The following is a 27,612-nucleotide window of genomic DNA, read 5'->3' on the forward strand; positions in this document are numbered from 1 at the left end:
GAGTGGCTCTGCCCTGTGCTCAAGTAAAGGTGCTGATTGTACCCCTCCTGGGTGTCCCTCCCCCTCCATATCTCACCGGCCCTCCAGAGCCACCCACAAAGAGATGCCTTGAGATTCTCAATGCAGCCATGCCTTGGGCTGCCTTGGTGCTGCCACACTTCAGGCTCTCCTCCTTCCACAACCTTCTGTGGCTTTACAGCACCCTTGGAGCCAACAGAGACTATGTCGAGAGGGCACTGGTGGCCCGACAGTCTGGCCTGGCATGGGGCAGTGGGAGTGGGGCACGGTCGGGTGACCACCCCAGACATTTGGCCTTCTCCCTGCTGGCTGCCTTAGAACCGTCCCTACATTAGCAATTTGCTTCGTATGCACTTTGTTCTTTCCTCTAGATCTTTTTTTTTTTTTACTTCTCCACTTTGACATTGCATTTCCCGACAGAAGGACTCAGGTTGTCTGAAGTCACTGCACGATGCATCTCAGTCCACATAGTGATGGTCCCCTTGGTCACTCTCTTTAGTTATGTCCCTCCTCTGTCACTTCCTTCACTGGATGGAGGAAAACCAAGTCATGGCTCCCCCCACCCAGCCCTCCCCTCCAGTTCCTTCAACAGTTTCCCCGTGGGAAAAATCAGTGAGTATGAATAAAGACACTAATTGAGTGGATGTGTTTGCTGGCTGTTCTAGCGGAGCCTAGAGAGGGGCCCTAGCCCCAGCCCCAGCCCCAGCCCCAGCTCAAAGAGAAAATGTAGAAAGTCTAAATCTCTGCTCCCTGCAGGGCATAGTTGACATCTGCTGGAAAGGTCACAGCTGCCAAAGTAATCAACGAGAGACTCTGGGTGGGTGAGCTGGAGTCCCTCGGTCCCATGGAAAGAGCCACAGCAGAGTTTCTGTTATTTGATTGCACAGTCTTGTTCAAAGTTTCCTTTCTTCTTGAGTCTCAGTTTCTGCCTTAACAATAACATAAATTCTAGTACTAATAGTAGTGAATTTAACAGTAACACCCCTTCCATTAATACAGTGCTTACTATGTGCCAGACCCTTCACATGCATCGCTTCATTTAGATTACAGCAACCTGAAAAAGGGAGGCTATTATCAGTCAATTTTGATTGATAAGGAAACTAAAGCTTGGAGAAAAGTGATTTTCCGAGAGTACCATAGATACTGGATAACATCCTGAGTCAAGGCCAAAGGTGACAGAGAGAAGAAGCTTTAGTCGGAAACCAAGTATCTCCATCAGTAGCATTACCCTCTATCTCCCCTCCCCCAAACTCTCTAATAAACATAGCTAGGGGAGAACTGTGTGTGCATTCTAAACACAGCTTCTATTGATGGGTAAGCTCCTTATCCTTCCTTCCCAGCAGGCTGCCCATCCTTAATCCCCTCCTATATGGAAATTCTAGAGCTGCTGAGCTGTACTGTGCTTAGTTACTCGGTCATGTCCAACCTTTCACGATCCTATGGAATGTAGCCTGCCAGCTCCTCTGTTCATGGGATTCTCCAGGCAAGAATACTGGAGTGGATTGCCATGCCCTCCAGGAGATCTTCCCAACCCAGGGATCGAACCCAGGTTTCCTGCTTTGCAGGCAGATTTTTTACCATCTGAGCCACCAGGGAAGCCCAAGAATACTGGAGTGGGTAACCCATCCCTTCTCCAGGAGAATTTCCCCACCCAGCAATAGAACTGGGGTCTCCTGCATTGCAGGCAAATTCTTTACCAGTTGAGCTACCAGGGAGCCCTCTCTTAGAGCTGCTAAGAGAACATAAGGCTTGGGTTTATTTCAGAGACCTTCCCTGGTTCCAACAGTCTTACTTCTCATGGTGGGGCTGGTGGGGAGGGGATGAGGAATGGACAGGTCTCTGGAGGTGACCTCAGCGGAGTCCTCTTTTCTCCTGGGGCCTGCCCAATCACTCAGGTTCTTAAGGACTCGAGAGGCTTCCTTCTGTGCTGAAGGGCCACACAGGTCTGCCAGCCATTCTCTTCTCCAGGGGATCTTCCCGACCCAGGGATCAAACCTGGATCTCTTGCATTGCAAGCAGATTCTTTACCACAGAGCCACCGGGGAAGCCCTAGGGACAGTTTATATCATGGCTGTCATACATTGTCATTAAGGTTCTTTTTTATACTGAGAAAATTCAGCTGCTCCACGTGTAATACCTGAAAGGTGCCATTTCTTGCATGCACTTCTATGAACACTACACAGGCATTATTTTACTTATTACCACAATCCATTCGGGGTAGGAATGAATCTTCCCATTCTGAGATGAGTATGCAGGCTCAGAGAGGTCACTTGAGTAGCTAAAGGCTACATCTGTCTGGTAGGGTAGGAAAATTCTGAGATTTCTACAGTGAATACCTTGGAAGGAGCAGCCATCCCAGGGCCCAGAGTCAGAGTCTCATCATGCCTTCAACCTACTCTGAGCAGTTGATTGATAAACATGTCATTCACCAACTCCATCTATCTTTCAGCCACTCAGGGCTTGACAAACTGGTCTCAGGTACCGGGAATATCCTTTCCCTAACCCCTACCAGCGAAGGGTCCAGCTAGGCCCTTGAACTTCAGGGTAGTGAAAAAGTGAAAGTCGCTCAGTTGTGTCCGGCTCTTTGCGACCCCATGGACTATATAGTCCATGGAATTCTCCAGGCCTGAATACTGGAGTGGTTAGCCTTTCCCTTCTCCAGGGGATCTTGCCAACCCAGGGATCAAACCCAGGTCTCATGCATTGCAGGTGGATTCTTTACCAGCTGAGCCACAAAGGCAGCCCAGGGTTCAAGGAGGCCTCCCTCACTTTCCTTCTGTCTTTCTTTTTAAAATAATTTTAATTTACTTTATTTTTGGCTGTTCTGCGTCTCGGTTGCTGCATGGGCTTTTCTCTAGTTGTGAGGGGGCCTACTCTGGTTGCAGTGCCCGGGCTCTAGGGCATGTGGGCTTCGGTTGCTGTAGCACATAGGCTCAGGAATTGTGATTTGCAGGCTCAGTAGTTGTGCTTCCCCGGCTCTAGGTCACAGGCTCATTAGTCGTGGCACATGGGCTCTGTAGCTCCATAGCATGTTCAATCCTCTGGGACCAGGGGTTGAAGCTGTGTCTCCTGCATCAGCAGGTGGATTCTTCACCACTGAGCCACTGGGGAAGCTCCTCTCTCACTTTCTTGGTGTTACCTGCTCACTGGGCCTCTCCCTCGCTATGAGCTCTTTGTCATTCAGCAGGTTGGCCTGAGCCTCCCTAAGCAGTGGCAAGAGTTTGGGAGCAAAAATTATAAGGGCCCCTTGTGGCCCAGGCTCTAAAACTCACATGGTACCACTTCTGCCACATTTTATTGATCAGAACAAGTTGTGAGGTCAGCCCAGATTCTAGGGATGGGGAAAGACTCTACCTCTTGATGGGAAAACTGTGAAATTGTTTTGCTGTGTTTTTCGATTCTTCATAATATATTAAAGAAATTCAGCTACAAATACCAAGATAATGCATGTCCTTGCCCCATGATAGTTCTTTCTTTTCCTGTTTTATTCATCACTTGTTTTTTTCTGTTTTGTTTGTTTATTCTGTTGGCTGTACTATGTGGCCTGTGGGACCCTGGTTCCCCAACCAGGACTGAACCTGGGCCTTCGACATTGAGAGCTCGGAGTCCCAGCCACTGGACCACCAAAGAATAATTCCCTGTTTTAATCATCACTTGGTTTATTATCCTAAAATAATTTTGTGAGATCTAAAAAGATTCATATGCAGACTTACAGATGTTGAACACAAACTTACAGTTACCAAAGGGGAAATAGGGGGAGAGAGAAATCAGGAGCTTGGGATTAACATATACATGCTGCTGCTGCTGCTGCTGCTAAGTCGCTTCAGTCGTGTCCGACTGTGCGACCCCAGAGACGGCAGCCCACCAGACTCCCCCATCCCTGGGATTCTCCAGGCAAGAACACTGGAGTGGGTTTGCCATTTCCTTCTCCAATGCATGAAAGTGAAAAGTGAAAGTGAAGTCGCTCAGTCGTGTCCAACTCTTCACGACCCCATGGACTGCAGCCCACCAGGCTCCTCCATCCATGGGATTTTCCAGGCAAGAGTATTGGAGTGGGGTGCCACTGCCTTCTCCTTAACATATACATACTTCTATATATAAGATAGATAACCAACAAGGATCTACTATATAGCACAGGTAAGTCTGCTCAATATTCTGTGATAACCTGTATGAGAAAAGAACCTGAAAAAGAATAAATATATGTATAACTGAATCATTGTGCTGTATACCTGAAACAAACACAACATTGTAAATCAGTTCAGTTCAATCACTCAGTCTGACTCTATGCGGTCCCATGGACTGCAGCATGCAAGGCTTCCCTATCCATCACCAACTCCTGGAACTTGCTCAAACTCATGTCCATCGAGTCGGTGATACGATTGAACCATCTCATCATCTGTCGTCCTCTGCTCCTCCTGCCTTCAATCTTTCCCAGCATCAGGGTCTTTTCCAATGAGTCAGTTCTTCGCATCAGGTGGCCAAAATATTGGAACTTCAGATTCAGCATCAATACTTCCAATGAATATTCAGGGTTGATTTCCTTTAGGATTGACTGGTTGGATCTCCTTGCAGTCCAAGGGACTCTCAAGAGTCTTCTCCAGCACCACAGTTCAAAAGCATCAATTCTTCGGCTCTCATCTTAATCAACTATACTCCAACAAAATTTAAAAATAAATTAAAAGCTCCTATGGAGACAATTCTAACACAGGGGAGCTACTTTGGAGCAGATTTTTGGTGATAGGTATGCTGCTTTTTTTTCCCCCTTCATTTCATTTTTAATTTCAGTTCAGTTCAGTCGCTCAGTCATGTCTGACTCTTTTCGACCCCATGGACTGCAGCACTCTGAGCTTCCCTGTCCGTCACCAACTCCCAGAGCCTACTCAAACTCGTGTCCATCGAGTTGGCAGTCCAAGGGACTCTCAAGAGTCTTCTCCAACACCACAGTTCAAAAGCATCAATTCTTCAGCAGTCAGCTTTCTTTATAGTCCAACTCTCACATCAATGCATGACTACTGGAAAAACCAAATAGCTTTGACTAGACAGACCTTTGTTGGTAAAGTAATATCTCTGCTTTTTAATTTGCTGTCTAGGTTGGTCATAGCTTTTCTTCCAAGGAGCAAGTGTCTTTTAATTTCAGGGCTGCAGTCACCATCTGCAGTGATTTTTGGAGCCCAAGAAATAGTCTGTCACTGTTTTCATTGTTTCCCCATCTATTTGCCATGAAGTGATGGGCCCAGATGCCATGATCTTAGTTTTCTGAATGTTGAATTTTAAGCCAACTTTTTCACTCTCATCAAGAGGCTTTTAGTTCTTCTTTGCTTTCTGCCATAAGGGTGGTATTATCTGTGTATCTGAGGTTATTGATATTTCTCCTGGCAATCTTGATTCCAGATTGTGCTTCATCCAGCTGGGCATTTTGCATGATGTACTCTGCATAGAAGTTTAAATAAGCAGGGTGACAATATACAGCCTTGACGTACTCCTTTCCTGGTTTGGAACCAGTCTGTTGTTCCTTGTCCAGCTTTAACTGTTGCTTCTTGACCTATATACAGAATTCTCAGGAGGCAGAATTTAGGGACCAAGGAGATCCAACCAGTCCATTCTGAAGGAGATCAGTCCTGGGTGTTCTTTGGAAGGAATGATGCTAAAGCTGAAACTCCAGTACTTTGGCCACCTCTCGCGAAGAGTTGACTCATTGGAAAATACTCTGACGCTGGGAGGGATTGGGGGCAGGAGGAGTAGGGGACAACAGAGGATGAGATGGCTGGATGGCATCACTGACTCCATGGACGTGAGTCTTAGTGAACTCCAGGAGTTGGTGATGGACAGGGAGGTCTGGTGTGCTGCAATTCATGGGGTCGCAAAGATTCGGACATGACTGAGCGACTGAACTGAACTCTGTTCTCTCCATTATACAAATGAAAACAAAGGCTTAATAAGGGGAGTGATTTTTGTCACGGGTCTGTGGTGAGTTAACCCTGGACCTCAATCTTGCTTTTGGGTTTTGGGATTTCCAAGTCTGTGCTCTTTTTTCACCAGACTACATCATCTCTCTGATTCTGACAGTGAAGTGCTACAGGCAGGATGTTTGTTTCTAAGGTGCTACATATATCAATTGATTCCCTGAAACTTGCCATAAGCCACTTCCAGTTCTCAAGAGTCACTTTTCATACCTTGATCATGCCACCTGATTTCATTTTTGCCTGATGAGCATTTGCTTAGGGACATCAAAATGCTTCCCTTCTTCCATGGATTTGCTGTCCCTATGTCCTGCCTTCTCCTGAAGCCAGCCTGGGGGAAGCTCCATTGGTGGGCCTTCTGATCATGCTTTTTATTTCTTTTCAGACTCTGATGCAAGTAAAGTGGAGACAAATAGTCTCCAAGTCACTTCTCTTTTTTCTGAGACCAGGTTCCTCATCTCGTTCAGAGGGCAATGGTGGTTTTGTATTTTTCTAGTCATTGTAGCTCAATTTTCCTTGGGAAAACTATCTTCACGTTGTCAGTCCATATTTTGACTGGAAGACAGCACACCCCTGGCACCAGTTTCTCTATCAGTCAGGACTCTTTCAGCTGTAACTGATAAACATGACACTCCAACTGGTTTAAGCAAAAGCAAAACATGCGCCAGAAATCAGATCCATCCTGGATAATGAACCCTCTTAATGGAACAGCCCCAGAGTTGCTCCTCAGATTGCTGGATTCAGGTTCTGTTTATCTCGGCATTACGAATGGGGCAACGGAGGTTCATGGAGACAATGATTTGGCCAAAGAGCCAATAAAAGCGAAAGTTAAGCCAGGTTGGCCTGATGCTGGAGCAGAGAACAGTCTAAACTCTCTCTTGCGGGTGCGTCGCTTTGAAGGGAAAAAGTCACCTCCAAAGGGGCGGAGCTATGAATCCCAAAAGGAAGGGCCAGACACCTAAAAGGGCGGGGCTGTGCTTGAGGTGGGGTTGCTGGGGTGGGGCCAGAACCTGGGCGTGTTCGGAGCCAGAGGGGCGGGGCGAGAGCGGAGGGCGGCTAGGTAACTTTGGCGCCTGCGCAGAAGCCCCGGACTCCTAAGCGGCTCCCACTGAGTCCTGGCGGCGGTGCCCACTCGCGCGCTCTGCGTGGGTCGCTTCGCTCTAGTCAGACGCCAGGGTCGGCCATGAACCGGTGCGCTGACGCGCGGGCCGTGGCGGCCACTGTGCCGGGAGCTGGCGTCGGGAACGAGGGGCTGCGGCCGCCCATGGTGCCCCGCCAGGCGTCCTTCTTCCCGCCACCTGTGCCCAATCCCTTCGTGCAGCAGACGCGGCTGGGCGTGGCGAGGCGCATCCAGGTGGGGGCGAGGGTCTGACAGGAGAGGTGGATTCACGTGAGGAGCATGGGTTAGAGGGAGGAGGGCAGATCCGGGTGAGGGACGTCTGACAGGGGAGGCAGACCCAGGTGAGGGATGTGAGTCTGACGAAAATTCAGGGGACTGACTAGAGACTGACCGGCAAAGCAGCTTCAGGTGAGCGACGGGAGTTTGAGAGCGGAGGCAGGTGCAAGTGAGGGGAGCGGGTCTGAGGGAGGAAGCAGTCCAGGTGAGGAACGCCTGACAGGGGAGACAGATGCAGGGCAGGGGTGTGGATCTGAGGGAGGAGGCAGTTTGAGGGGGGCCATCGGTCAGTCAGGGAAGGCTGTTTTTAGACGGCAGTGTGGGTGCAAAGGGGAAATGACTGAGGGGAGTGAGTCTGGGAAGCCAGGTTCGAGGAAGAAAGGGATGTAGATCTGAGAGGGAAGGGCTTCTGAAGGGGCCGGGAGTCTGCAGGGTGCAGAGATGCTGCGCTGAGAATTTAGGACCCTTGGAGGATGCTTGGAGGTCTGGGTGTGTGTGTGTGAGAGAAGAGAAGATGCAAAGAGCATGTGGGTCTTGGGAGAAGGTGCTAAACAGGAGGAGGCTGAGCAGGCCCGTGGCGGAGGAAACATTAGGTACTGAGAAGAGGGAAGGGCTCTGGGAGAAGAACTTCAACCTGAGTGTGTGAAGTGTAGTGGGAGCTCATCGTACTGCAGGAGAGTGGGTTTGGGGAGCTTTTTGTTGTTGTTTTGTCTGAGGGAAGGAGAGGAGTCCTTTTGGGATGAGAAGAGTGAGGGAGAAGGCAGAGAACCCAGGTCTGGAATTAGAACCAAAAGAAAGGTAGGATGTTTTGGCTAAGCAGTTGTATCAATGATGGGAAATCACAACCTAAGAAAAGGAATAATATGGGTCCGCTTAAGGTAGTCAAGAGTTTTTGGTCCTGAATCGGTTTTCACCCAAACACGTCTCGTAGATTCAAGGACCAGAGACTCTCTGGTTGTTAAAAATGGCTCTATACAAAAAGGAAGTTCCTGTCCTTTGCTTTTTCTTGTAAAGCACTGCTTTTACCATTAGCAGTTATACTCACTCTTTGGACTTCCTCTTTGGTGAAGTTAGTGATCAGAGAACAAGATAGACTATGCAGGCTACATTTGTCCTATGTGTTCTGCATGGGAAAAATTTTTTTAATGTTTCCTGTCCATCTTACATATTTATTTACTTTGGATTTGAAATAGTGTAATTTTTGCACAGCATGCTTATCTGCACTGAGACCATTGTCCTCTATGGTAGTGATAGGTTAAGTGCTGGGCTAAGCAGTGTGGGTGGTGATTACAGTAATGGTTGATGGGTGTCTGAAGGTATGAGAAAGGAAGAGGAAGATAATGAATGTAGCAATACCTCTTCGTAAAGAAACTAAATGTTTAAAAACTTGATCTTAAAATGTGTCTTAAAATTATATTTATGTCTTAAAATATATTCCCATGATATCTTAAAATTTCTGAGTGAAAGTCACTCAGAAACACTTAACAAATTCATTGAATCTAATTCAGAATTCCTTTTGGCCTGAGTTCATCAAATCAGTTATACTTAAATGAAGGTATGTCCATCTCTTTGGCTTCATGTATTGGAGAGAGGCTCAAAGTGGCATGTTTGTAAGTATGTACATTGTACCTGGATTACTAAATTTTTGAGTTTTTGTTTTTTGTTTTTTTAAATAGCATGCCTGCAACCATTTAGAGAGCACTTCCAAGTAATGAATATAGTTGCAATATTTTTTAAAATGTTAAAATGCATGTAGACAGAGATTCCAAAGTAGTTTCAGTGGATTGAACTGTCTGGGTAAAGGAAAATTTAAATAGACACGACTGAAAAACAATGTTATCTGTATTATCCAGTTTAAAAGATTGATATACTTGTGTTTAAGGATGACTCAATATCATGAATTTAGGCTAAATTTAATCTTAAATGATGATCAATATCTTGTTTAAGGACTGTTGTCACTTCTGCATCTCATAGGGCTTAGCTTTACTGCTCCTCCTCTCTTTTTGACTGTTTAAGGATCTGTTCCATAGTGGCATGGAGAAAATTAGCCTAGCTTTTCTTTCCTCAGTAGAATATGCAATTGTAACTGTGGGTCATTTACCATACCAAAAATATTTGCTGGATGCCTACCATATGCCAGGCACAATGTTACTCTCTGGAGACAGAGATATAATGAACAAGAGAAACAAGGACTCTGCCTATCTTAAGCCTGTGTTTCACTGAAAAAGTTAAACAAGCAAGTATAGATATATATATAATTCTGTGTCTTAGTAAGTGCTATGAAGAAAGAGAGGAAAATAATCACAATAGTGTCAAAAGAAGGCCTTCCTACAGAGATAACTTATTACCAAAAGAAAATATGATGCATAATCCTCTTAATCTGACAGTTACTCAAAATTGGTTTTGTCATCTTAATAATGTTTAAAGATTAAAATTTTAAATCAACTTTGTCTGTATACTAGCAGCAACCACAAGATGAAATTAAATAATCTCATGATAGCAATAAGTGAAAGTCATTCAGTCATGTCCTACTCTTTGCAACCCCATAGACTGTATAGTCCATGGAATTCTCCAGGCCAGAATACTGGAGTGGGTAGCTGTTCCCTTCTCCAGGGGATCTTCCCAACCCAGGGATCAAACCCAGGACTTCCACACTGCATCTGATTCTTTACCAGCTGAGCCATCAGGGAAGCCCAAGAATACTGAAGTGTGTAGCCTGTCTCTTTTCCAACAGATCTTCCCAACCCAGGAATTGAACCAGGGTCTCTTGCACTGCAGGCAGATTCAAGACCACTACAACGAAAACAACAGAACTCTATTGTAAGAAATTAATGAAGATTTACATAAAATAAAGATCTATACCATGTTTGTAAGTTGGAAGAATCAACATTATTAAGATGGTAATTCCTCCCAAATTGATCTATAGGTTCATTGAAAGCTCAACAAAAATTCCAACAGGCTTTTTGTGTGGCAACTGACAGATTAATTCTGAAATGTAGGTAGAAATACTAAGGATCTAGATTATCCCAAAAAAAGTTTGAAAAATAAAAAGTTGGAAGACATATACTACCAGATTTCAAGACTTATTACAAGACTATAGCAATTAAGAGAGTAGGGAATTGACAGACATACAGACGAATAGACCAACAAAACAGAATAGAGAGCCTACATGTATGATCAATTGATTTTTTGACAAAGTGGCCAACAAAATTTATTGGGGAATGTGACGTCTTTTCAAAATTGGTTCTGGGGATGGCACTTCACTGGCAGTCCAATGGTTAAGACTCTGCACTTTCCTGGAAGGGGCGCAGCTTTGATCCCTGGTCCAGGAACTAAGATCCCACAGGCCTCAGAGCTGGGGTGGGTGGGGAAAGCAGGGGCCAGGGGAGCTGGTTCTGGAACAACTAGATAAATCTGTAGATAAAAATGAAACTTGATCCCTACTGTACACCACACAGAAAGTAATTTACGATGGATCATGGACTTGAACATAAAAGCAAAATCTATATATCATCTAGAAGAAGAAGATATAAAATATCTTCATAATCTTGAGATAGGTAAAGATTTCTTAGAAAGGATGCAGAAGAGAACTAAATTGATAAATTAGTCTTCATCAGAATTAAAACGCTTCTCGTTGAAAGATACCAATAAGAAAATGAAAAAGCAAACCATGGAATAGGAGAAAATATTTTCAATATATATATTGAAAAAGGGCTTGTAAACAATATATGAAGGCCTCCTAAAAATTGATCAGAAAACGACTAATAACCCAATGAAAATGGACTAAAGACTTGAACAGATAGGTTAAAGGGATGACCAATAAGCACATGAAAAAATTTGCTCAGCATCATTGTTCATTAAGGAAACCACAATGAGATATCATTTTACACCCACCAGGATGGCTACAAAGACTGACAACACTGAAAATTGATGAGACTGTGAAGCAACAGGAACTTTCATACTTCATTGGTGGAGGTATGAAATGACACAACAACTTTGGAAAACAATTTGGCATGTTCTTTAAGCACATCCTGGCCTGACAATTTCACTACCATCCACCATGAATGAAAATGTATGAGTCTCAAAAATTGATGTTTACTCATATAGATAGGAACTTATAATAGGCTAAATGTCCCTGAACAGGTTAATGGGTAAATTAATTGCAGTATATTCATACAATGGAATATCACTCTGCAACGAAAAAGACTGTATTACTGATACATATGACAACATGGCTGAATCTCAAAAATATGAAGTGAAAGAAGCCAGATGTAAAAGAGTACATACCATGTGGTTTCATTTATATGAAAATATTGTACAGACAAAAACTCTAGTGAAAGATTGTCAGTGGTTGCCATACACTGAGGATACACTGACTACAAAGAGACACAAGGGAATTTTTTTGAGTGATGGAAATGATCTTTATCTTGATTATGGTGGTGTCTGCATAGGGCTATACATTTGAAAAGCTCATATTGTATTTTGAGTAAATTACGCCTTCATAAAATTGATTTTTTAAAGTGATTTTAAACACCAAATGTCAGCAAGGATATACAGTGACTGAAATTCTCATACACTACCAGTGACATTTTAAAATGATACAACTGGACTTCCAGTGGTTAAGAATCCACCTTGCAATGCCGGTGACATGGCATTCAATTCCTGGTCTGGGAAGATTCCACATGCCACGGGGCGACTAAGCCTGTGTATCACAACTACTAATCCCACACTACCACTAAGCCCAACACACCTTTTCTTTGTTTCCCCAGCAACCCCTATTCACATTCACTGGTTTTCTCCCTTATTTCTTTTGCTACCTAGCAGACTTTGTGAGATCAGATATAATGTCTTATTTCCTTTGTGCTTAGATCGTTGCCTGGTGCAGGGTAATGCTCAATTCATCTTTGAGTGAAAGCTTGAATAGCCTAAGATTTTTTCTTTTAAGTATATCTATTTGATAACTACAGCATTAAAATGTCATCTATTTTTTTTAAATCAACTTTGACTTTCAGATTTTCTTCCTTGGAATTATCCTGCTTCCAATTCGTGCCCTATTGGTTGCATTAATTTTATTACTGGCGTGGTTGCTGGCTGCAATTTCAACAGCATGCTGTCCTGAAAAGCTGACCCACCCAATAACTGGTTGGAAGAGGTAAGAAGTAACTATGTCTAAATATTAGGTGAATCATAGAAGAATTTATTGAAGTTTAGGCAGTGATCAACAATTGTGGCTCTGAATATAGGATATTTTGGAATGCAGTCGTTAGAGGCTGTGCTGTGTTGTGCTTAGCCGCTCAGTCGTGTGCGACTTTTTGCAACCCCATGCACTGTAGCCCTCCAGGCTCCTCTGTCCATGGGGATTCTCCAGGCAAGAATACTGGAGTGGGTTGCCATGCCCTCCTCCAGAGGATCTTTCCAACCCAGGGACTGGACCTTGTTAGAGGCTACATCGGAGAAGGCAATGGCACCCCACTCCAGCACTCTTGCCTGGAAAATCCTATGGACGGAGGAACCTGGTGGGCCACTGTCCATGGGGTCGCTAAGAGTCGGACACAACTGAGTGACTTCACTTTCACTTTTCACGTTCATGCATTGGAGAAGGAAATGGCAACCCACTCCAGTGTTCTTGCCTGGAGAATCCCAGGGATGGGGGAGCCTCGTGGGCTGCCGTCTATGGGGTCACACAGAGAAAACAGGAGGTCTGAAAGTTCTGTGACAGGGTGAGCTCTTTATCTTTAAATAAATAAAGATCTCAGCTCTTAAACTACAGAGCAAGGAGAGAGCAATCATTTCCCTGTGCCCTCCTGAAAAGTTCTTGGGCTTTCTGTGTCTCACTTCTCCTCACCATGAAATAAAAGTTAGAGAAACTTCCTTGGGAGTTAGTTGCTTAATAGCTCCTCACAATATTATTATGTGAATGTTGAGAGAATTCAATAGGAAGCTCATTTTTCAAAACTCCTGTCAGATGTCTTATGGGAGACCTGTATTTTTCATGAAAAGCTATATGCTTATTCATATACTGAGATGTCCATCATGTGTTTGCACTTCTAGGACTGTGCTTTTGTTTTTCTACTCAACTGAGTTTATCAAAGACAGAGACTGGATCTTACTTGTCTTATGTGTCCAACAGGATTCCTGGCACAATTTGATTTAATTAATTTTTAATGTCAGATTCTTTTAAAATAGTAAATAAATCAATAACCAGAACTAAGTGCATCTTTGTTCCAGGAAGTGAGATAATAAATTTACTTCTTAAGATTCTTCATGATTTTTGAGGGCTATAATGATATAAGTAATTAGGCTTACTTTAAAATTTTTATTTTTAAAATAACTCTGAGGACTGTTTCAGCATGCTAGTTCTAAGAGTGTTTTTGAGGGTAGCAGCATCTTTGTTACACAAATATAGATATCTAAGGTGACTCATATGAAGGACAAGACTGATTTGAATTTCTCAGTGGGGGATGCATGTTGAAAATTCATTCTTATTACTTTATAGTCACGTGGTCTTGGAAAAATTACTTCTCTGGGCCTCAGTTTTCTCATCTGTAAAATGGGAATAATGATAAATGCTCTCTATTTCATAAAATTGGGCTAGGGATTAAAGAAGTTAATATGCATAAAGTACTTAGAACAGTGCCTGGCAGAAAGAGCTCCACTGATGTGTTAGCCGTTCTTCCTAGCTGATATTTTAAAATGAAGTGCTGACATGTTTTGGTTTTTGCTTTGTGCTTTAGAGTAAAACCCCGCTGTTAGCTGCAATTGGTAAAGCTAATTATGTCCATTTTTATATTTATTTCCAAAGGAAAATTACTCATCCAGTCTTGAAGTTTCTAGGCCATGCCATGTTCTTCTCAATGGGGTTTGTAGTTACTGTGAAAGGAAAGATTGCAACTCCGTTGGAAGCACCAATTTTTGTCGTTGCCCCTCACTCAACTTTCTTTGATGGAATTGCCTGTGTTGCAGCTGGATTACCTTCTATAGTATCTCGAAATGAGAATGTGCAGGTGCCTCTGATTGGCAGTAAGTACTCTGTAAGACAACAGAGAAAATATTTTCATGTTCATGCTTTAAATTTAGAAAATTCTGTATAGTTTACTGATTAATTTTTTAAAGCCTTTAAAATAATAAAACACTTCAAACATATTTTATTGCTTTTAATGAGGTATAATATCAAAAGAATGAATTTATGAAAAAAGATTAATGACCTCCCTACCTATACCTCATCATTCTTTTTAATTTTTAAAAAATTTTTAAACCTTTCAGATATAACTCTTTGAAATATTTATTTATTTATTTCATTTATCTTTTTGGCCGTGCCGTGCAGCATGTGGGCTCTTAGTTTCCCTACCAGGGATCAAACTGGCACCCCCTGCAGGGAATGCACAGAGTCTTAACCACCAGATCACCAGGGAAATCCCCTATCATTCTTTTTAAACCTTACCTCTGCCGCTGCACCATCACTTCTTCCTGCTCCTAAATATAAGCCCAAAAGAACAGTTTTTCAATACAAAATATGGTAAATTTTTTGAGAGATAATTTAATTGAAGAATTTGTGAAAGCACCAGTTACCTAGTATTTCAGTGAATTTCTCTTCAGGGTATTAGGGTGATAAATGCAATAAGTCTTTTCTCCTAACTCTGTTTTCTTCATTATTGCCCCCAAATCTCCATGAGGGAAAAATGTGTAACTTGTTGAAAATTGTGATGTAGAACAATAAATGCTTCCTGCCATAAAAATAATGAAACAAGTGAAATGTTTTTTCCTACCAGATGCTTTGCTTTCTCCCCTGGGGATTAGTCTCTAAGTAACTGCTTCCAGTTGTCCCAAGGCTATTGCCAAGCATCAGGTGATGAGAGGATAGGTTTGAAAATTGCCTTGGTACTCTAGAGAAAATGATAGTAGTTCTTACAGCTTTGTCATTCAGCTAAGAAACACACACACACTCTCTTCTTTCTTTTTTTTTTTTTTAAGATAACCACCTTGCTTTGTGTAACATGACATTTTCCCCTAAAGTTGTTTAGCAATAGATTTTTGGTGAAATGAGGTTTATTGTGCTAGGAAGCTACCTACTCAAAAGACTATTGCACTGAAAATTTTATTAAGATAAATAGCAATTGCCCCCTACCCACATGTACTATGGCTTCACATAATCAGCTTGCAATATTATTGCAGGAATAGTCCCAAAATAAAACAAGACAATCTATAGCATATTATGAATGTTTAATGTAAATTGAGAAAGAAGTGTTTTAGGGAGAAAATTGCATTTTTTTCCCATATTTCTGTTGCTAACTTCTGTGAAATCAATGAAGTATTTTTTAGGTATAAATAGCCACCTGTCCTTTTGAATCCAGAATCTATTAATAAGTTCTAACAAACTTTGAGTAAGACGGTTTTTTAAGTTGTTCTCTTTGATTTGCTATCTTTTTAATTTTCCATGCAATTTGTTTTATAATTTGGTATCATGTCTATAGTAGCTGTAGCCCAAAAAATGACTTATGACTCTTCATTTGTTTTAAAGGAATATTGCGGGCCTTGCAGCCAGTGTTGGTGTCCCGTGTAGATCCAGATTCTCGAAAAAACACAATAAATGAAATAATAAGGCGGGCCACATCAGGAGGGGAATGGCCCCAGGTAAAATACAATAGATGTTTATTTAAATATATTGAGAATTTATTTTTTGTACACTTGTATATATTCGTTTGGATCCATATATCAGGGTATACCTTATGCTAGTTGTCTTTAGCATAATAAAAGCAGAATAAATGAGTAAGGATTAAGAAGTCCTCTTCTGCATGAGATACTCCTAGAATTAAATGTATCGTTCTTTTTTATTCTCCATACTCTGAACTGGTTTTTACTTTGTGTCATAAAAAGTAATTTTCTACCTCTGAATTTATTTATCATTTTAAAGATGGGATACTAAAGCTCAGTTATACTCAAAAATATGGTGGGTGGGTGTATTTTGAAAGTGATTAATATTTTAAGATTATCTGAAGTATATTTAGATAGTGCTTTTCAGTTCAGGGGGGCATTTCAGAATCACCTGTAGAACTTTTCTACATTTTACCATCCCATCTCCTCCTTCCCCTGGAATGCTTTTTTTTTTTTAAAGTTTGTTTATTTTTGGCTGTGTCTGGTCTTAGTTACCCCGCAGCAGTGGGATCTTAGTTCCCTGCCCAGGGATTGAACCCACCTCCCCCACATTGGAACACAGATTATTAACTACCGGGCCATAAGGAAGTCCCTGGAATGCTTTTGAAGGTGTGGAAGGAGCAACATTTATTGCATAAATAGAGCCTCATGGGTGATTCTGATAAGTAACCCCCTGCCTTTGCCCAGGTGAAAACAAGTGATCTCTAGCAGAACTCATGGTCCTGAGGTTACCTGGCTACTAGTGGTAATGTTTTGATATTAAAGTACCAAGAGATGTATGATCAACCAGGAGGTTTTAGAAACCAAGGCATGTGAGGAATGATTTAAAGAGTGACTGGGAAGAAATGACATTTGGAATAAGGATTTGATTCTGCTCTTTGACTCCAAGGAATTTAGGACTGGTGGGTGAAAGTAAACAAGATTTCAGTTCACTTTGCTCGTTTCAAAGAACTTCCTGTCCAGAATTAGAATGGTCTGATTTGGAACCTCTTTCTAGAATATTCAGGCATTGGCTAGGCAACCACTTGAGGGGGATATTATAAAAAGAATTCAAGTATTAGAGATGCTATATGATGTTTAATGCCCCTTCTAGTTCTTGCTGCTGCTGCTAAGTCGCTTCAGTCGTGTCCGACTCTGTGTGACCCCATAGACAGCAGCTCACCAGGCTCCCCTGTCCCTGGGATTTTTGAGAGTTTATGATTTACTCTACATTAATTTATTCTTCATGGTATAGCTATAGAATATCCACTGCATGAATTATATTTGTTATTGTATCCAATTGGAATAGGAAACCTGTTTGTTTGTTTGTGAAGTTGGAGAATGGAATCACACCTATTCACAATTTTTATTTTACAAATAACTTGTTATGGTAGTTTAGCTTACTAATTACTTTAATTGTTATAAAATACCCATTACTAAATGCTGTAAGTGCAGGGATTTTGTTTCTGTGCTTAGCAATTTACTCATTGCTAAATTCCAAAGGCTTCAGAAAAATCAACCTGCTGTTTTATTCAGTTAATGGGGAACTGTAGTGCATAGTTTTTGTGTGGAAATCATAATATATTAAAAACTAAAAACACTTCCTCAGAAAAGAATATTAAATTGTATTCCATATGTCAACAAATTCAAGTAAGCATAAAGCATATTGTTGGTATTTCCTCCTTTTTTCTCAGTACAATCTGAAACTGTATGTTGTAAGAGGGAATATCATTTAATGGGAAAATTGAAACAGAAGTAGCAAATGATTTAGTTAAAGGTGTATACCAGTAGAAGAAAGAATTTAATATTGTATAAAATGAATGCAACTTTGACCATGATTCAGGGTCTACAGCTTCTTTGAACCCTTTTCAGATCATTAGCATCATCATTAAGAAACATTTACTGTGTATATTCTTTCTTCAAAACTTTAATTCATTTTCAGGTTATCTTAATGGTCAGACTATACTTCTTTTAGAGCAAAACTGAATGATCTGATTCTAGGTTTCACTGACATTAAGTGCTAGCCTTTTATTTTTGCTTTATAAAAATTGGCAACTGTGAAGTCATAAGAAAGCAAGTAAAGAGGTAATCTCTTAATTAGACTGAAATATTAAATCTATTCCTTTTCTCCCAAGATACTAGTTTTCCCAGAAGGTACTTGTACTAATCGGTCCTGTTTGATTACTTTTAAACCAGGTGAGATCAATTAAATTATGTATTTTGACAAAATAATATAGATGATTTCTCAAGTGAGCTAATAATAAATATACAAAATAACTCATCAGTTTGCTTGGAGCATTTCTTATTTTCTGATAAAATGTTTTTAATAATGTGAATCCACAACTCACTCTTTTACTTTCTCTTTTGGTATCATAATGCCTTCTTCTTTGGAATGTCATGTGTGTGTGTGTGTGTGTGTGTGTATGTGTGTGTTTGAGCAGAAACCACTAGCAATTTTTATTTTCCTCCAAGAACAACCCCCACAGACACTTGGGGTCCATGTCATCAAGTTAGAAAACCTATTTCAATTATCATTATAATGCTTTTAATTCCTTCTGAGGGTCATGCCTTTTTAAAATATTATGAAGTTGTTAGTTTTATAGCAACTTATAATTTCATATGTTATTTAACAGTCATTACTAATATTTTTAAATGTTTTTGTACTGGCTGCTAGAATGCTCAGAACCAAAGTCAAAACTCACTCTAGCAAGTGTGGTAGTTAGTGGTTCAGCATTTAGTTTCATCTAGATTTTCTTCTCTTAATTTTATCTTTTCCTCTTAAAAAAAAAAGCTTTTTGAATAATAGGTATTTGGAAAATGAAAACAAATGGAGATAAGAATAATATTTTTAGTGACTTAGGCATAACATTTAATATTTTGCTTACATATTTCTAAATTTAAAAATCTCTCATTTTGGCTAACATTAGGAATTTACCAACATTCAGCCAATAGTTTATGTGTACTCTTAAAACATTTAGTATATTTATATTGTTTATTATTAATTTTTAAATTCACTGTAAAACTTGTATTCATATAAAGAACATGTTATAAATTTCACTATGTGGTTATAGGAGCCTTCATTCCAGGAGTTCCAGTGCAGCCAATTCTCCTCAGATACCCAAACAAGCTGGTAAGCATCATATTTTACTATGAGAAGAATCTCACCATTCCAAACAGCACAAATTCTCTAGGACCCCTTTTGCTTGAATAAATTGATGAATAGGTAAATGGTAGGAACAGGTAGGCAGTCTCATTCTCCTTGCCACATTTAGTTTTTAAAAATTTGTGAGATTGGGGAGTTCCCTGGTGGTCCGGGGTTAGGACTTTACCTTCCGGTGTTGGGGGTGAAGGTTGGATCCCTGTTTGAGGAGCTGAGATCCTACATGCCTCATGGCCAAAAAACCAGAACATAAATAACAGAAGTAGTATTGTAACAAATTCAATAAAGTTTTCTTTTTAAAAGTCTGAAGCCTGGTTTACAACCTTAAAAAAAGATACTTTCTTAAAAAAACTTGCGAGGGAGGCAGAAATTGGTTGATACCAATTTTTGATACTGCTTTTGCTATTACTAAGCTGCTGCTGCTGCTGCTGCTGCTGCTGCTAAGTCACTTCAGTCGTATCTGACTCTGTGTGACCCCATAGACGGCAGCCCACCAGGCTCCCCCGTCCCTGGGATTCTCCAGGCAAGAACACTGGAGTGGGTTGCCATTTCCTCCTCCAATGTATAAAAGTGAAAAGTGAAAGTGAAGTTGCTCAGTCATGTCCGACTCTTCACGACCCCATGGACCGCAGCCTACCAGGCTCCTCTGTCCATGGGATTTTCCAGGCAAGAGTACTGGAGTGGGTTGCTATCGCCTTCTCCGACTAAGCTACAGGAAGATATCTCCTTAGCTTCTGCCCTATTGTCCCTGTGATGGTATGAGTATGTCTCAGCTCCAGGGTCTCTTAAGATTTGAAAAAGCTCTCACAAAGTTGTGGTTTTTTATAAAGTTTGAAAGGAAAAACATCTCCTGATTCAATGGTCATTACTGGTAGAGAAGGATTGAAGTAGCAGGATAAATTTGGAAGAGGCGTGGTGTTCAGTGACACTCAGTACTTAGTAGCTGTGACACTTGACAAGTAGCTTAAATAAGAAAATAGCTGCAAAGAACTTCACATTCTACAGAAAGTCCATGTGGGCTCAGGAAATAGCCTTTGCTTCAGCAAGATGCATTGTTGTCTTCTGGATATTGGTTGTGTCATCATTTTCCTAAAGAAAGTCATTTTTTGGCAGGGAGACAGATGTTTTGTTTCTGAGAGGAACTTTCTTTACTACAGAATTTACATAAAAAGGCAGGATGTAATTATTCGTGATCTATGTTATTTAAGATTGAGTTCTTAATCAACTTCCTATCAGTGGTTGATTTCTCAGCTTTGTATACTTTTAGTTAAAAAATTAAAATTTATCAAATTTTTACTCAATATGCTTCTGCATGTTATTTATCCAAATTCTTTCACTCTGTACTATTTTATTTCTATAGTCTCTTCTCTGATATAAACTCCTTTTTGAGAACTGATGAATTCTGGTTTTTGTAAGCCAATTAATTATCCAGATATGTTTATATTAGGAAAATAGTTAAGCATACACAATCTTTTTTTAAAAAAATTCAGATCAACTTAATTCCATAAAAAGATACGTGGTTACATATGGATGATAGACAGATCTTTGCCATGTAGATGTATAATCCAAGAATTGATAGATCACTATTGTTTAGTGCTTATTTTGCTTTTCAACATATTGCTTTTAATTCAAAAAGGAAGTATATGAATACCAATATCAAAATAAAATTTTTGGTTTTGTTTGATATTTTTTCTGTAATAGTTTAAATACTATTGTTATTCTAGGATACTGTGACTTGGACGTGGCAAGGATATACATTGTAAGTTGCTTACATTATTATTCATTTATATAAATTTTATTTAAAGAAAGAGAAAGAATTTGTTCTTTTTTTTTTTTAAGCCTTGTTTTTATAGAAGTAAAGATTTCTCATCAGAGCCTTAAATAACTGAAAAGTTTCTGTAGAGGGCATAACTATCTTGCCCATTAAACCCCAGTGTCTCCTATGTGCAGAATTCTAGTTGTTTGTCAGTTCTAATGCATCTCAAGTGTTTACCAATTCTTAAGAAACATTCCAGTGATCTCATTTGCATCCTCCTTAGCTTAAATTTTTAGTTTCATTTTCATTGCAAATTTAATGTTATCTGGTATCTCCATCTTTTTTTCACTTCATTGATTTAAATAGCCCAGAACAGTTTAGTCATATGGCCTGAAATAGTTGTGATGTGTCTAATTTGAGCTGAGGAAATAGCTAAACAAGTTTTCACTTCCACTCTTGGGTTTTGAGAGGCTGGGAAATCAGCAGTTTCTGTAAACAGTTAGGAGAAGAGAGGAATACAGTTTCACTGTTAAGCAAGCTGAAGTGAAATAGAACTTTTAAAAAGAGCAGAACACATAGAATCTTACTTTCTCTCAAGAAGTTCTTTTGTTTAGTACCCCTCCCTATTCAGGTGCCTCCTTTAGTCCTTTTACCTGCACAGACAACATTGACATCTCTCAGTGTTCACCTCAAGGAACCTGGCTGGCTTTGGGCTGCAGAAGAGAAAAATAAAATGATAAACGTTCCCCCAAATTAAAAAAAAGTGAAAAAGACAACCTGTTTACATTTTAGGTTTGAGGGCTTTCCCAGAGCTTATGCAGTAATGCCTTTTGATACTGTTACACAGCTCAAATTACTGATGGATAGGTGACCATCACTTGGAAATATTTAAAAGAAATCATACTTTGCCTTCAAATATATTGTAGACAATCCAAACAACTTATGAAAATTAGATTTTTTTCACTACAAACTTATTTTCTCCATTTTTGTGTATGTAAGTTGCTTTGAATAATACATTTAAATCAGAATAGATGGGCTGATTACATGTGTTAATAAATAATGATACTTGTGAGACCTTTATATTCCTGTTATGTTTCAGTCCTTGGTCATCAGAGTTAAGTAAATAACACTAAAAATAGGGCACATAAACTGTAAAGGATATCTATTTATTCCCTTGGCTAGAATACCTTTCCTGTCATCACTAATTTCTAATTCCTGGTTTTCAGAAACAAATAGTATGAGAACATTTTAGGAAAAAAATACCTGAAAATTGAGGGATAACATATTTATGTTTCCTGAGGTATGTCATCCTCAGGGCCTTTACAAGTTAAGTCCACTTAGAGATAGTGACTTTGGGCTCATTGTGACTTTTTTTGGTTTTGCAGTTGGTCCAGTGGAAATGAAGGTCAAATAGGAGATTGGGGGTAAATAGACTGGTTAAGTATTTAATCTAGGCTTCTAACCTGAGAAGTATGTGACAGGAGGAAAAATAGGAGAAAGAATACAGCTAAGAAAGGAAAAAAAATATTTTCAGAGTTAAAGATATCTAAGGATTTGTAAATAAACACAAGATCTTCTAAAGAAACAACTTTTTTTAAATCTTAGGTCACATTGCACTCATGTGTGGTAACCTCCCGTTTTTACCTTATCTTCTCATCTCCATCATGTTATATTTAGCACTGTGTCTGTTATGTCTAAATCAGTTTCCCCAATTGTCCTTGAGAATTCCATAAGAAATGCTGTTTGGTTTGTCTGTAGTGTGGACACAAGTCAAGTTTAAAGAGATGTTGTGTGTGGTTTCATTTTTTTTAATAGTGTTCAGAATTTTCAAATCAATATTTAAATCATTAATTCAAAGCTCTCTGTTAATCATTAAAGAACAATTTACTTAATAAGAGATAATGTGGATTGGCTTTTATTTTTATGGGCCCGTATTTTTTTTCACTATTAAAAAAAATTTAGTAACATAATATTCTACTCAGGAGTTTTTCTATAGACAAATTACTATATCTTAAAATGTGACTGTGAGTAGTTTTCTCTAGGCCTAGAGGAGTCTTTGTGAAAAATGAAGTCGCTCAGTCGTGTCCGATTCTTTGGACCCCATGGACACCAGGCTTCTCTGTCCATGGGATTTTCTAGGCAAGAGTACTGGGGTGGGTTGCCTTTTCCTTCTCCAGGGAACTTCCCGACCCAGGGATCTAACCCAGGTCTCCTGCATTGTAGACAGACGCTTTACCGTCTGAGCCACCAACTTCCCTGGCAGAGGAAGTAAGGCGTCTGCCTACAATATGAGAGACCTGGGTTCAATCCCTGGGTTGGGAAGATCCCCTGGAGAAGGAAATGGCAACCCACTCCAGTACTCTTGCCTGGAAAATCCCATGGACTGAGAAGCCTGGTAGGCTACAGTACATGGGGTCACAAAGAGTAGAACATGACTGAGCGACTTCACTTTCACTTAGTTGTCAAGGAGACTTCAAATTTGGGGTTCATTCTGCTGAGCTGTGGCTCTGACCCACAAATACATATTTGGTGTTGTGATTGGCAATTTAACTTTTGAATATCAAGGATAGTTCTCTATCCTCCAATTAAAAAAATATCTTATGATAAACCATGGGGGCTTCCCAGGTGGTGCAGTGATAAAGAATTTGCCCTCCAATGTAGAAGATGCAGGTTCAGTCCCTGGGTCAGGAATATCCCCTGGAGAGGGAATGGCAATCCACTCCAGTATTTTTGGGAAATCCCAACAGAGGAACCTGTTGAGCTACAATCCATGGGGTTGCAAAGAGTCAGACATAACAGAGCAACTGAGCACATGATAAACCATAAAGGAAAAGAATATTAAAAGAATGTATAATAAAAAATTAAAAATATTTTTAAAAGAATAGTTCTCTAAGCCCCAAAAGTGGTAAAGCAGCAGAGTGGCATTTATAAATGCAGAATACACACAGAGTGACAAAGGTTGCTTGTTTGTCAAGAAAGGATGGTTGAGCAATATTAGATAGTACTTGTATTACCACATAAAAATGGCCTTCTCTCTTTTCTCCTCAGCATTCAACTTTGTGTGCTTACTTGGTGCCAGCCCTTCACAAGGGTGGAAGTTGAGGTAAGTGGTTCAAAATGTACCCTTGAAACTTGTGGTTTGGCCTTTCTTATCATAGTGAGTTTTCAGTCTGGAGAAATCAGATGTAGAAAGATTGTAAGTTAAGTTTGCCACCTTGAAAATAAGCCCTGTTCCTTTGCAAATTGTGTATCTAAACCCAAGCTGTCAGAACTAGCCCTTAAACTTGTGTTAGGAAGCACAACTTCCTAGCTTCGGGGAATTTCCAATATGTCACCATCCTGGTTGGCCATATTTTCATCACTCACTCCTATCTTTTTATTCCTTTTAATGCTGACAAATAGATTTGATAGAGTGCCTGATGAACTGTGGACAGAGGTTTGTGACATTGTACAGGAGACAGGGATCAAGACCATCCACAAGAAAAAGAAATGCAACAAAGCAAAATGGCTGTCTGAGGAGGCCTTACAAATAGCTGTGAAAAGAAGAAAAGTGAAAAGCAAAGGAGAAAAGGAGAGATATACCCATTTGAATGCAGAGTTCCAAAGAATAGAAAGGAGAGATAAGAAAGCCTTCCTCAGTGATCAGTGCAAAGAAATAGAGGAAAATAACAGAATGGAAAGACTAGAGATTTCTTCAAGAATATTAGAGACACCAAGGGAACATTTCATGCAAAGATGGGCTCAATAAAGGACAGAAATGGTATGGACCTAACAGAAGCAGAAGATATTAAGAAGAGGTGGCAAGAATACACAGAAAAACTGTACAAGAAAGATCTTCATGACCCAGATAATCACAATGGTGTGATCACTAACTTAGAGCCAGACATCCTGGAATGTGAAGTCAAGTGGGCCTTAGGAAGCATCACTACAAAGAAAGCTAGTGGAGGTGATGGAATTCCAGTTGAGCTGTTTCAAATCCTGAAAGATGATGCTGTGAAAGTGCTGCACTCAATATGCCAGCAAATTTGGAAAACTCAGCAGTGGCCACAGAACTGGAAAAGGTCAGTTTTCATTCCAATCTCAAAGAAAGGCAATGCCAAAGAATGCTCAAACTACTGCACAATTGCACTCATCTCACATGCTAGCAAAGTAATGCTCAAAATTCTCCAAGCCAGGCTTCAGCAATACGTGAACCGTGAACTTCCAGATGTTCAAGCTGATTTTAGAAAAGGCAGAGGAACCAGAGATCAAATTGCCAACATCCACTGGATCATCGAAAAAGCAAGAGACTTCCAGAAAAACATCTATTTCTGCTTTATTGACTATGCCAAAGCCTTTGACTGTGTGGATCACAATAAACTGTGGAAAATTCTGAAAGAGATGGGAATACCAGACCACCTAACCTGCCTTTTGAGAAACCTGTATGCAGGATAGGAAAGTTAGAACTGGACATGGAACAACAGAGTGGTTCCAAATAGGAAAAGGGGTACGTCAAGGCTGCATATTGTCACCCTGCTTATTTAACTTATATGCAGAGTACATCATGAGAAACGCTGGGCTGGAAGAAGCACAAGCTGGAATCAAGATTGTTGGAGATATATTGATAACCTCAGATATGCAGATGACACCACCCTTATGGCAGAAAGTGAAGAACAACTAAAGAGCCTCTTGATGAAGGTAAAAGAGGAGAGTGAAAAAGTTGGCTTAAAGCTCAACATTCAGAAACTAAAATCATGGCATCTGGTCCCATCTCTTCATGGGAAACAGATGGGGAAACAGTGGAAACAGTGGCTGACTTTATTTTTTGGGGCTCCAAAATCACTACAGATGGTGATTGCCACCATGAAATTAAAAGACACTTACTCCTTGGAGCGGAGAAGGCAATGGCACCCCACCCCAGTACTCTTGCCTGGAAAATCCCATGGATGGAGGAGCCTGGTGGGCTGCAGTCCATGGGGTCGCTAAGAGTCGGACATGACTGAGCAACTTCACTTTCACTTTTCACTTTCTTGCATTGGAGAAGGAAATGGCAACCCACTCCAGTGTTCTTGCCTGGAGAATCCCAGGGACAGGGAAGCCTGGTGGACTGCTGTCTATGGGGTCGCACAGAATCAGACATGACTGAAGTGACTTAGCAGCAACTCCTTGGAAGGAAAGTTATGACCAACCTAGATAGCATATTGAAAAGCAGAGACATCACTTTGTCAGCAAAGGTCCATCTAGTCAAGGCTTTGGTTTTTCCAGTGGTCATATATGGATGTGAGATTTGGACTATAAAGAAAGCTGAGCACCTAAGAATTGATACTTTTGAGCTGTGGTGTTGGAGAAGACTCTTGAGAGTCCCTTGGACTGCAAGGAGATCCAACCAGTCCATCCTAAAGGAGATCAGTCCTGGGTGATCATTGGAAGGACTGATGCTGAAGCTGAAACTCCGATACTTTGGCCACCTGATGCGAAGAGCTGACTCATTGGAAAAGACCCTGATGCCAGGAAAGATTGAGGGCAGGAGACAAGGGGACGACAGAGGATGAGATGGTTGGATGGCATCACTGACTCAATGGACATGAGTTTGGGTAGACTCCAGGAGTTGGTGATGGACAGGGAGACCTGGCATGCTGTGGTCCATGGGGTCATGAAGAGTCAGACACAACTGAGTGACTGAACTGAACTGAATGCTGATCTCTGCCAAGTTTCATGATAAGCCTTCACATCCTGGCCAAAGGAGCTACAGTAGCTGGTGGAACCCCTCAGCTTCTTGAAGATTTATGTTCTGTGAAATCTGAGAGATTGTGAGAGAGGCATAGTCAGAAACTCTCATTTTTAGAATAGTCTGTACATGGAAAACCTGAAGAAATCGTGTTATGTGAGCCATTAAGGCAGAAGAGCCATAAAGGCAGCTCATATCGTCATTCACAGGACACTGTTTCACGTTCAGTTACAGTGGCAGGTGGGGAGTGGAGGAGTAATCAGAATATTCTGAAAATTCTGACCAGATTTTTAAGACTTTGAAGACTGATTCCAAGAACTCTGCTTAGTTTCTAGGGATGACATGGAATAATGGGCCTTTGAGTTCAGAATCTTGTTGGCTTTGGTGATACCCTTAGGTAGCTTCTGAAGAGAGAGGATCAGAATAATGATTCTTCAGATTTTTGCTTGGATTTTCCAATTGCATCCACAGCTTTTGTAATGAAAACTTTAAGTTTGTATTTGTAATTCAGAGTCCTGAGTGGGGGCCAGTGCTCTAAGTGACAGGACTGTGGAATTTAAGTTATAAGAATCTTATTTTACCTTGTTAGATAGCTTGGTTATTCAGCCATTTAGATGTCAATAATGCCAAATGTTGTAGGAGCTCAAATTATGTCAGAGTGAGTTTGACTACAATGAAATTTTTCTTGAGACTTGTAGGTTGCTTGTCTGCCATGAAGATACTTGTTTATTAATTACGTGTCACACTTCCCCACTTTTATAACCAGCTCAGTATCTCTCCGTGTGACCAGAAAACACTAGATCTTAGATGTTTCTAGAGAAACAGTTTTAATTTCCTGAGTCTATGAAATAAACTGACAACAGGCAAATTAACAGTGGAAAAGATATATACAAATTTATTAATCTGTATCCTGATAAGTTTAGAAAGTATGAGGAGAAGCAAAATGAATCAGATTTCTTTTTCTGAGACTTCTCAGAGCCTTTG

The 27,612-nt window shown here is 40.5% G+C and overlaps 1 protein-coding gene across 3 annotated transcripts in view; it reads left to right on the forward strand.

Annotated features, from left to right (window-relative positions):
* The first annotated feature begins 7,057 nt into the window (after positions 1–7,057).
* LPCAT2 (lysophosphatidylcholine acyltransferase 2) overlaps positions 7,058–27,612 on the forward strand; it is a 70,424-nt gene continuing 49,869 nt past the window's right edge. For all 3 annotated transcript variants that reach the window (XM_004014990.6, XM_042231639.2, XM_042231640.2), the window contains exons 1-8: positions 7,058–7,332; positions 12,387–12,526; positions 14,177–14,394; positions 15,893–16,005; positions 18,141–18,201; positions 19,077–19,135; positions 20,890–20,924; positions 23,970–24,024. In XM_004014990.6, the coding sequence (XP_004015039.1) occupies positions 7,162–7,332; positions 12,387–12,526; positions 14,177–14,394; positions 15,893–16,005; positions 18,141–18,201; positions 19,077–19,135; positions 20,890–20,924; positions 23,970–24,024 (852 nt within the window). In that variant the 5' untranslated portion in view covers positions 7,058–7,161. The remainder of the gene's footprint in view (positions 7,333–12,386; positions 12,527–14,176; positions 14,395–15,892; positions 16,006–18,140; positions 18,202–19,076; positions 19,136–20,889; positions 20,925–23,969; positions 24,025–27,612) is intronic.

Source organism: Ovis aries, chromosome 14 (assembly GCF_016772045.2).
Source record: "Ovis aries strain OAR_USU_Benz2616 breed Rambouillet chromosome 14, ARS-UI_Ramb_v3.0, whole genome shotgun sequence".
NCBI classification, from domain to species: Eukaryota; Metazoa; Chordata; class Mammalia; order Artiodactyla; family Bovidae; genus Ovis; species Ovis aries.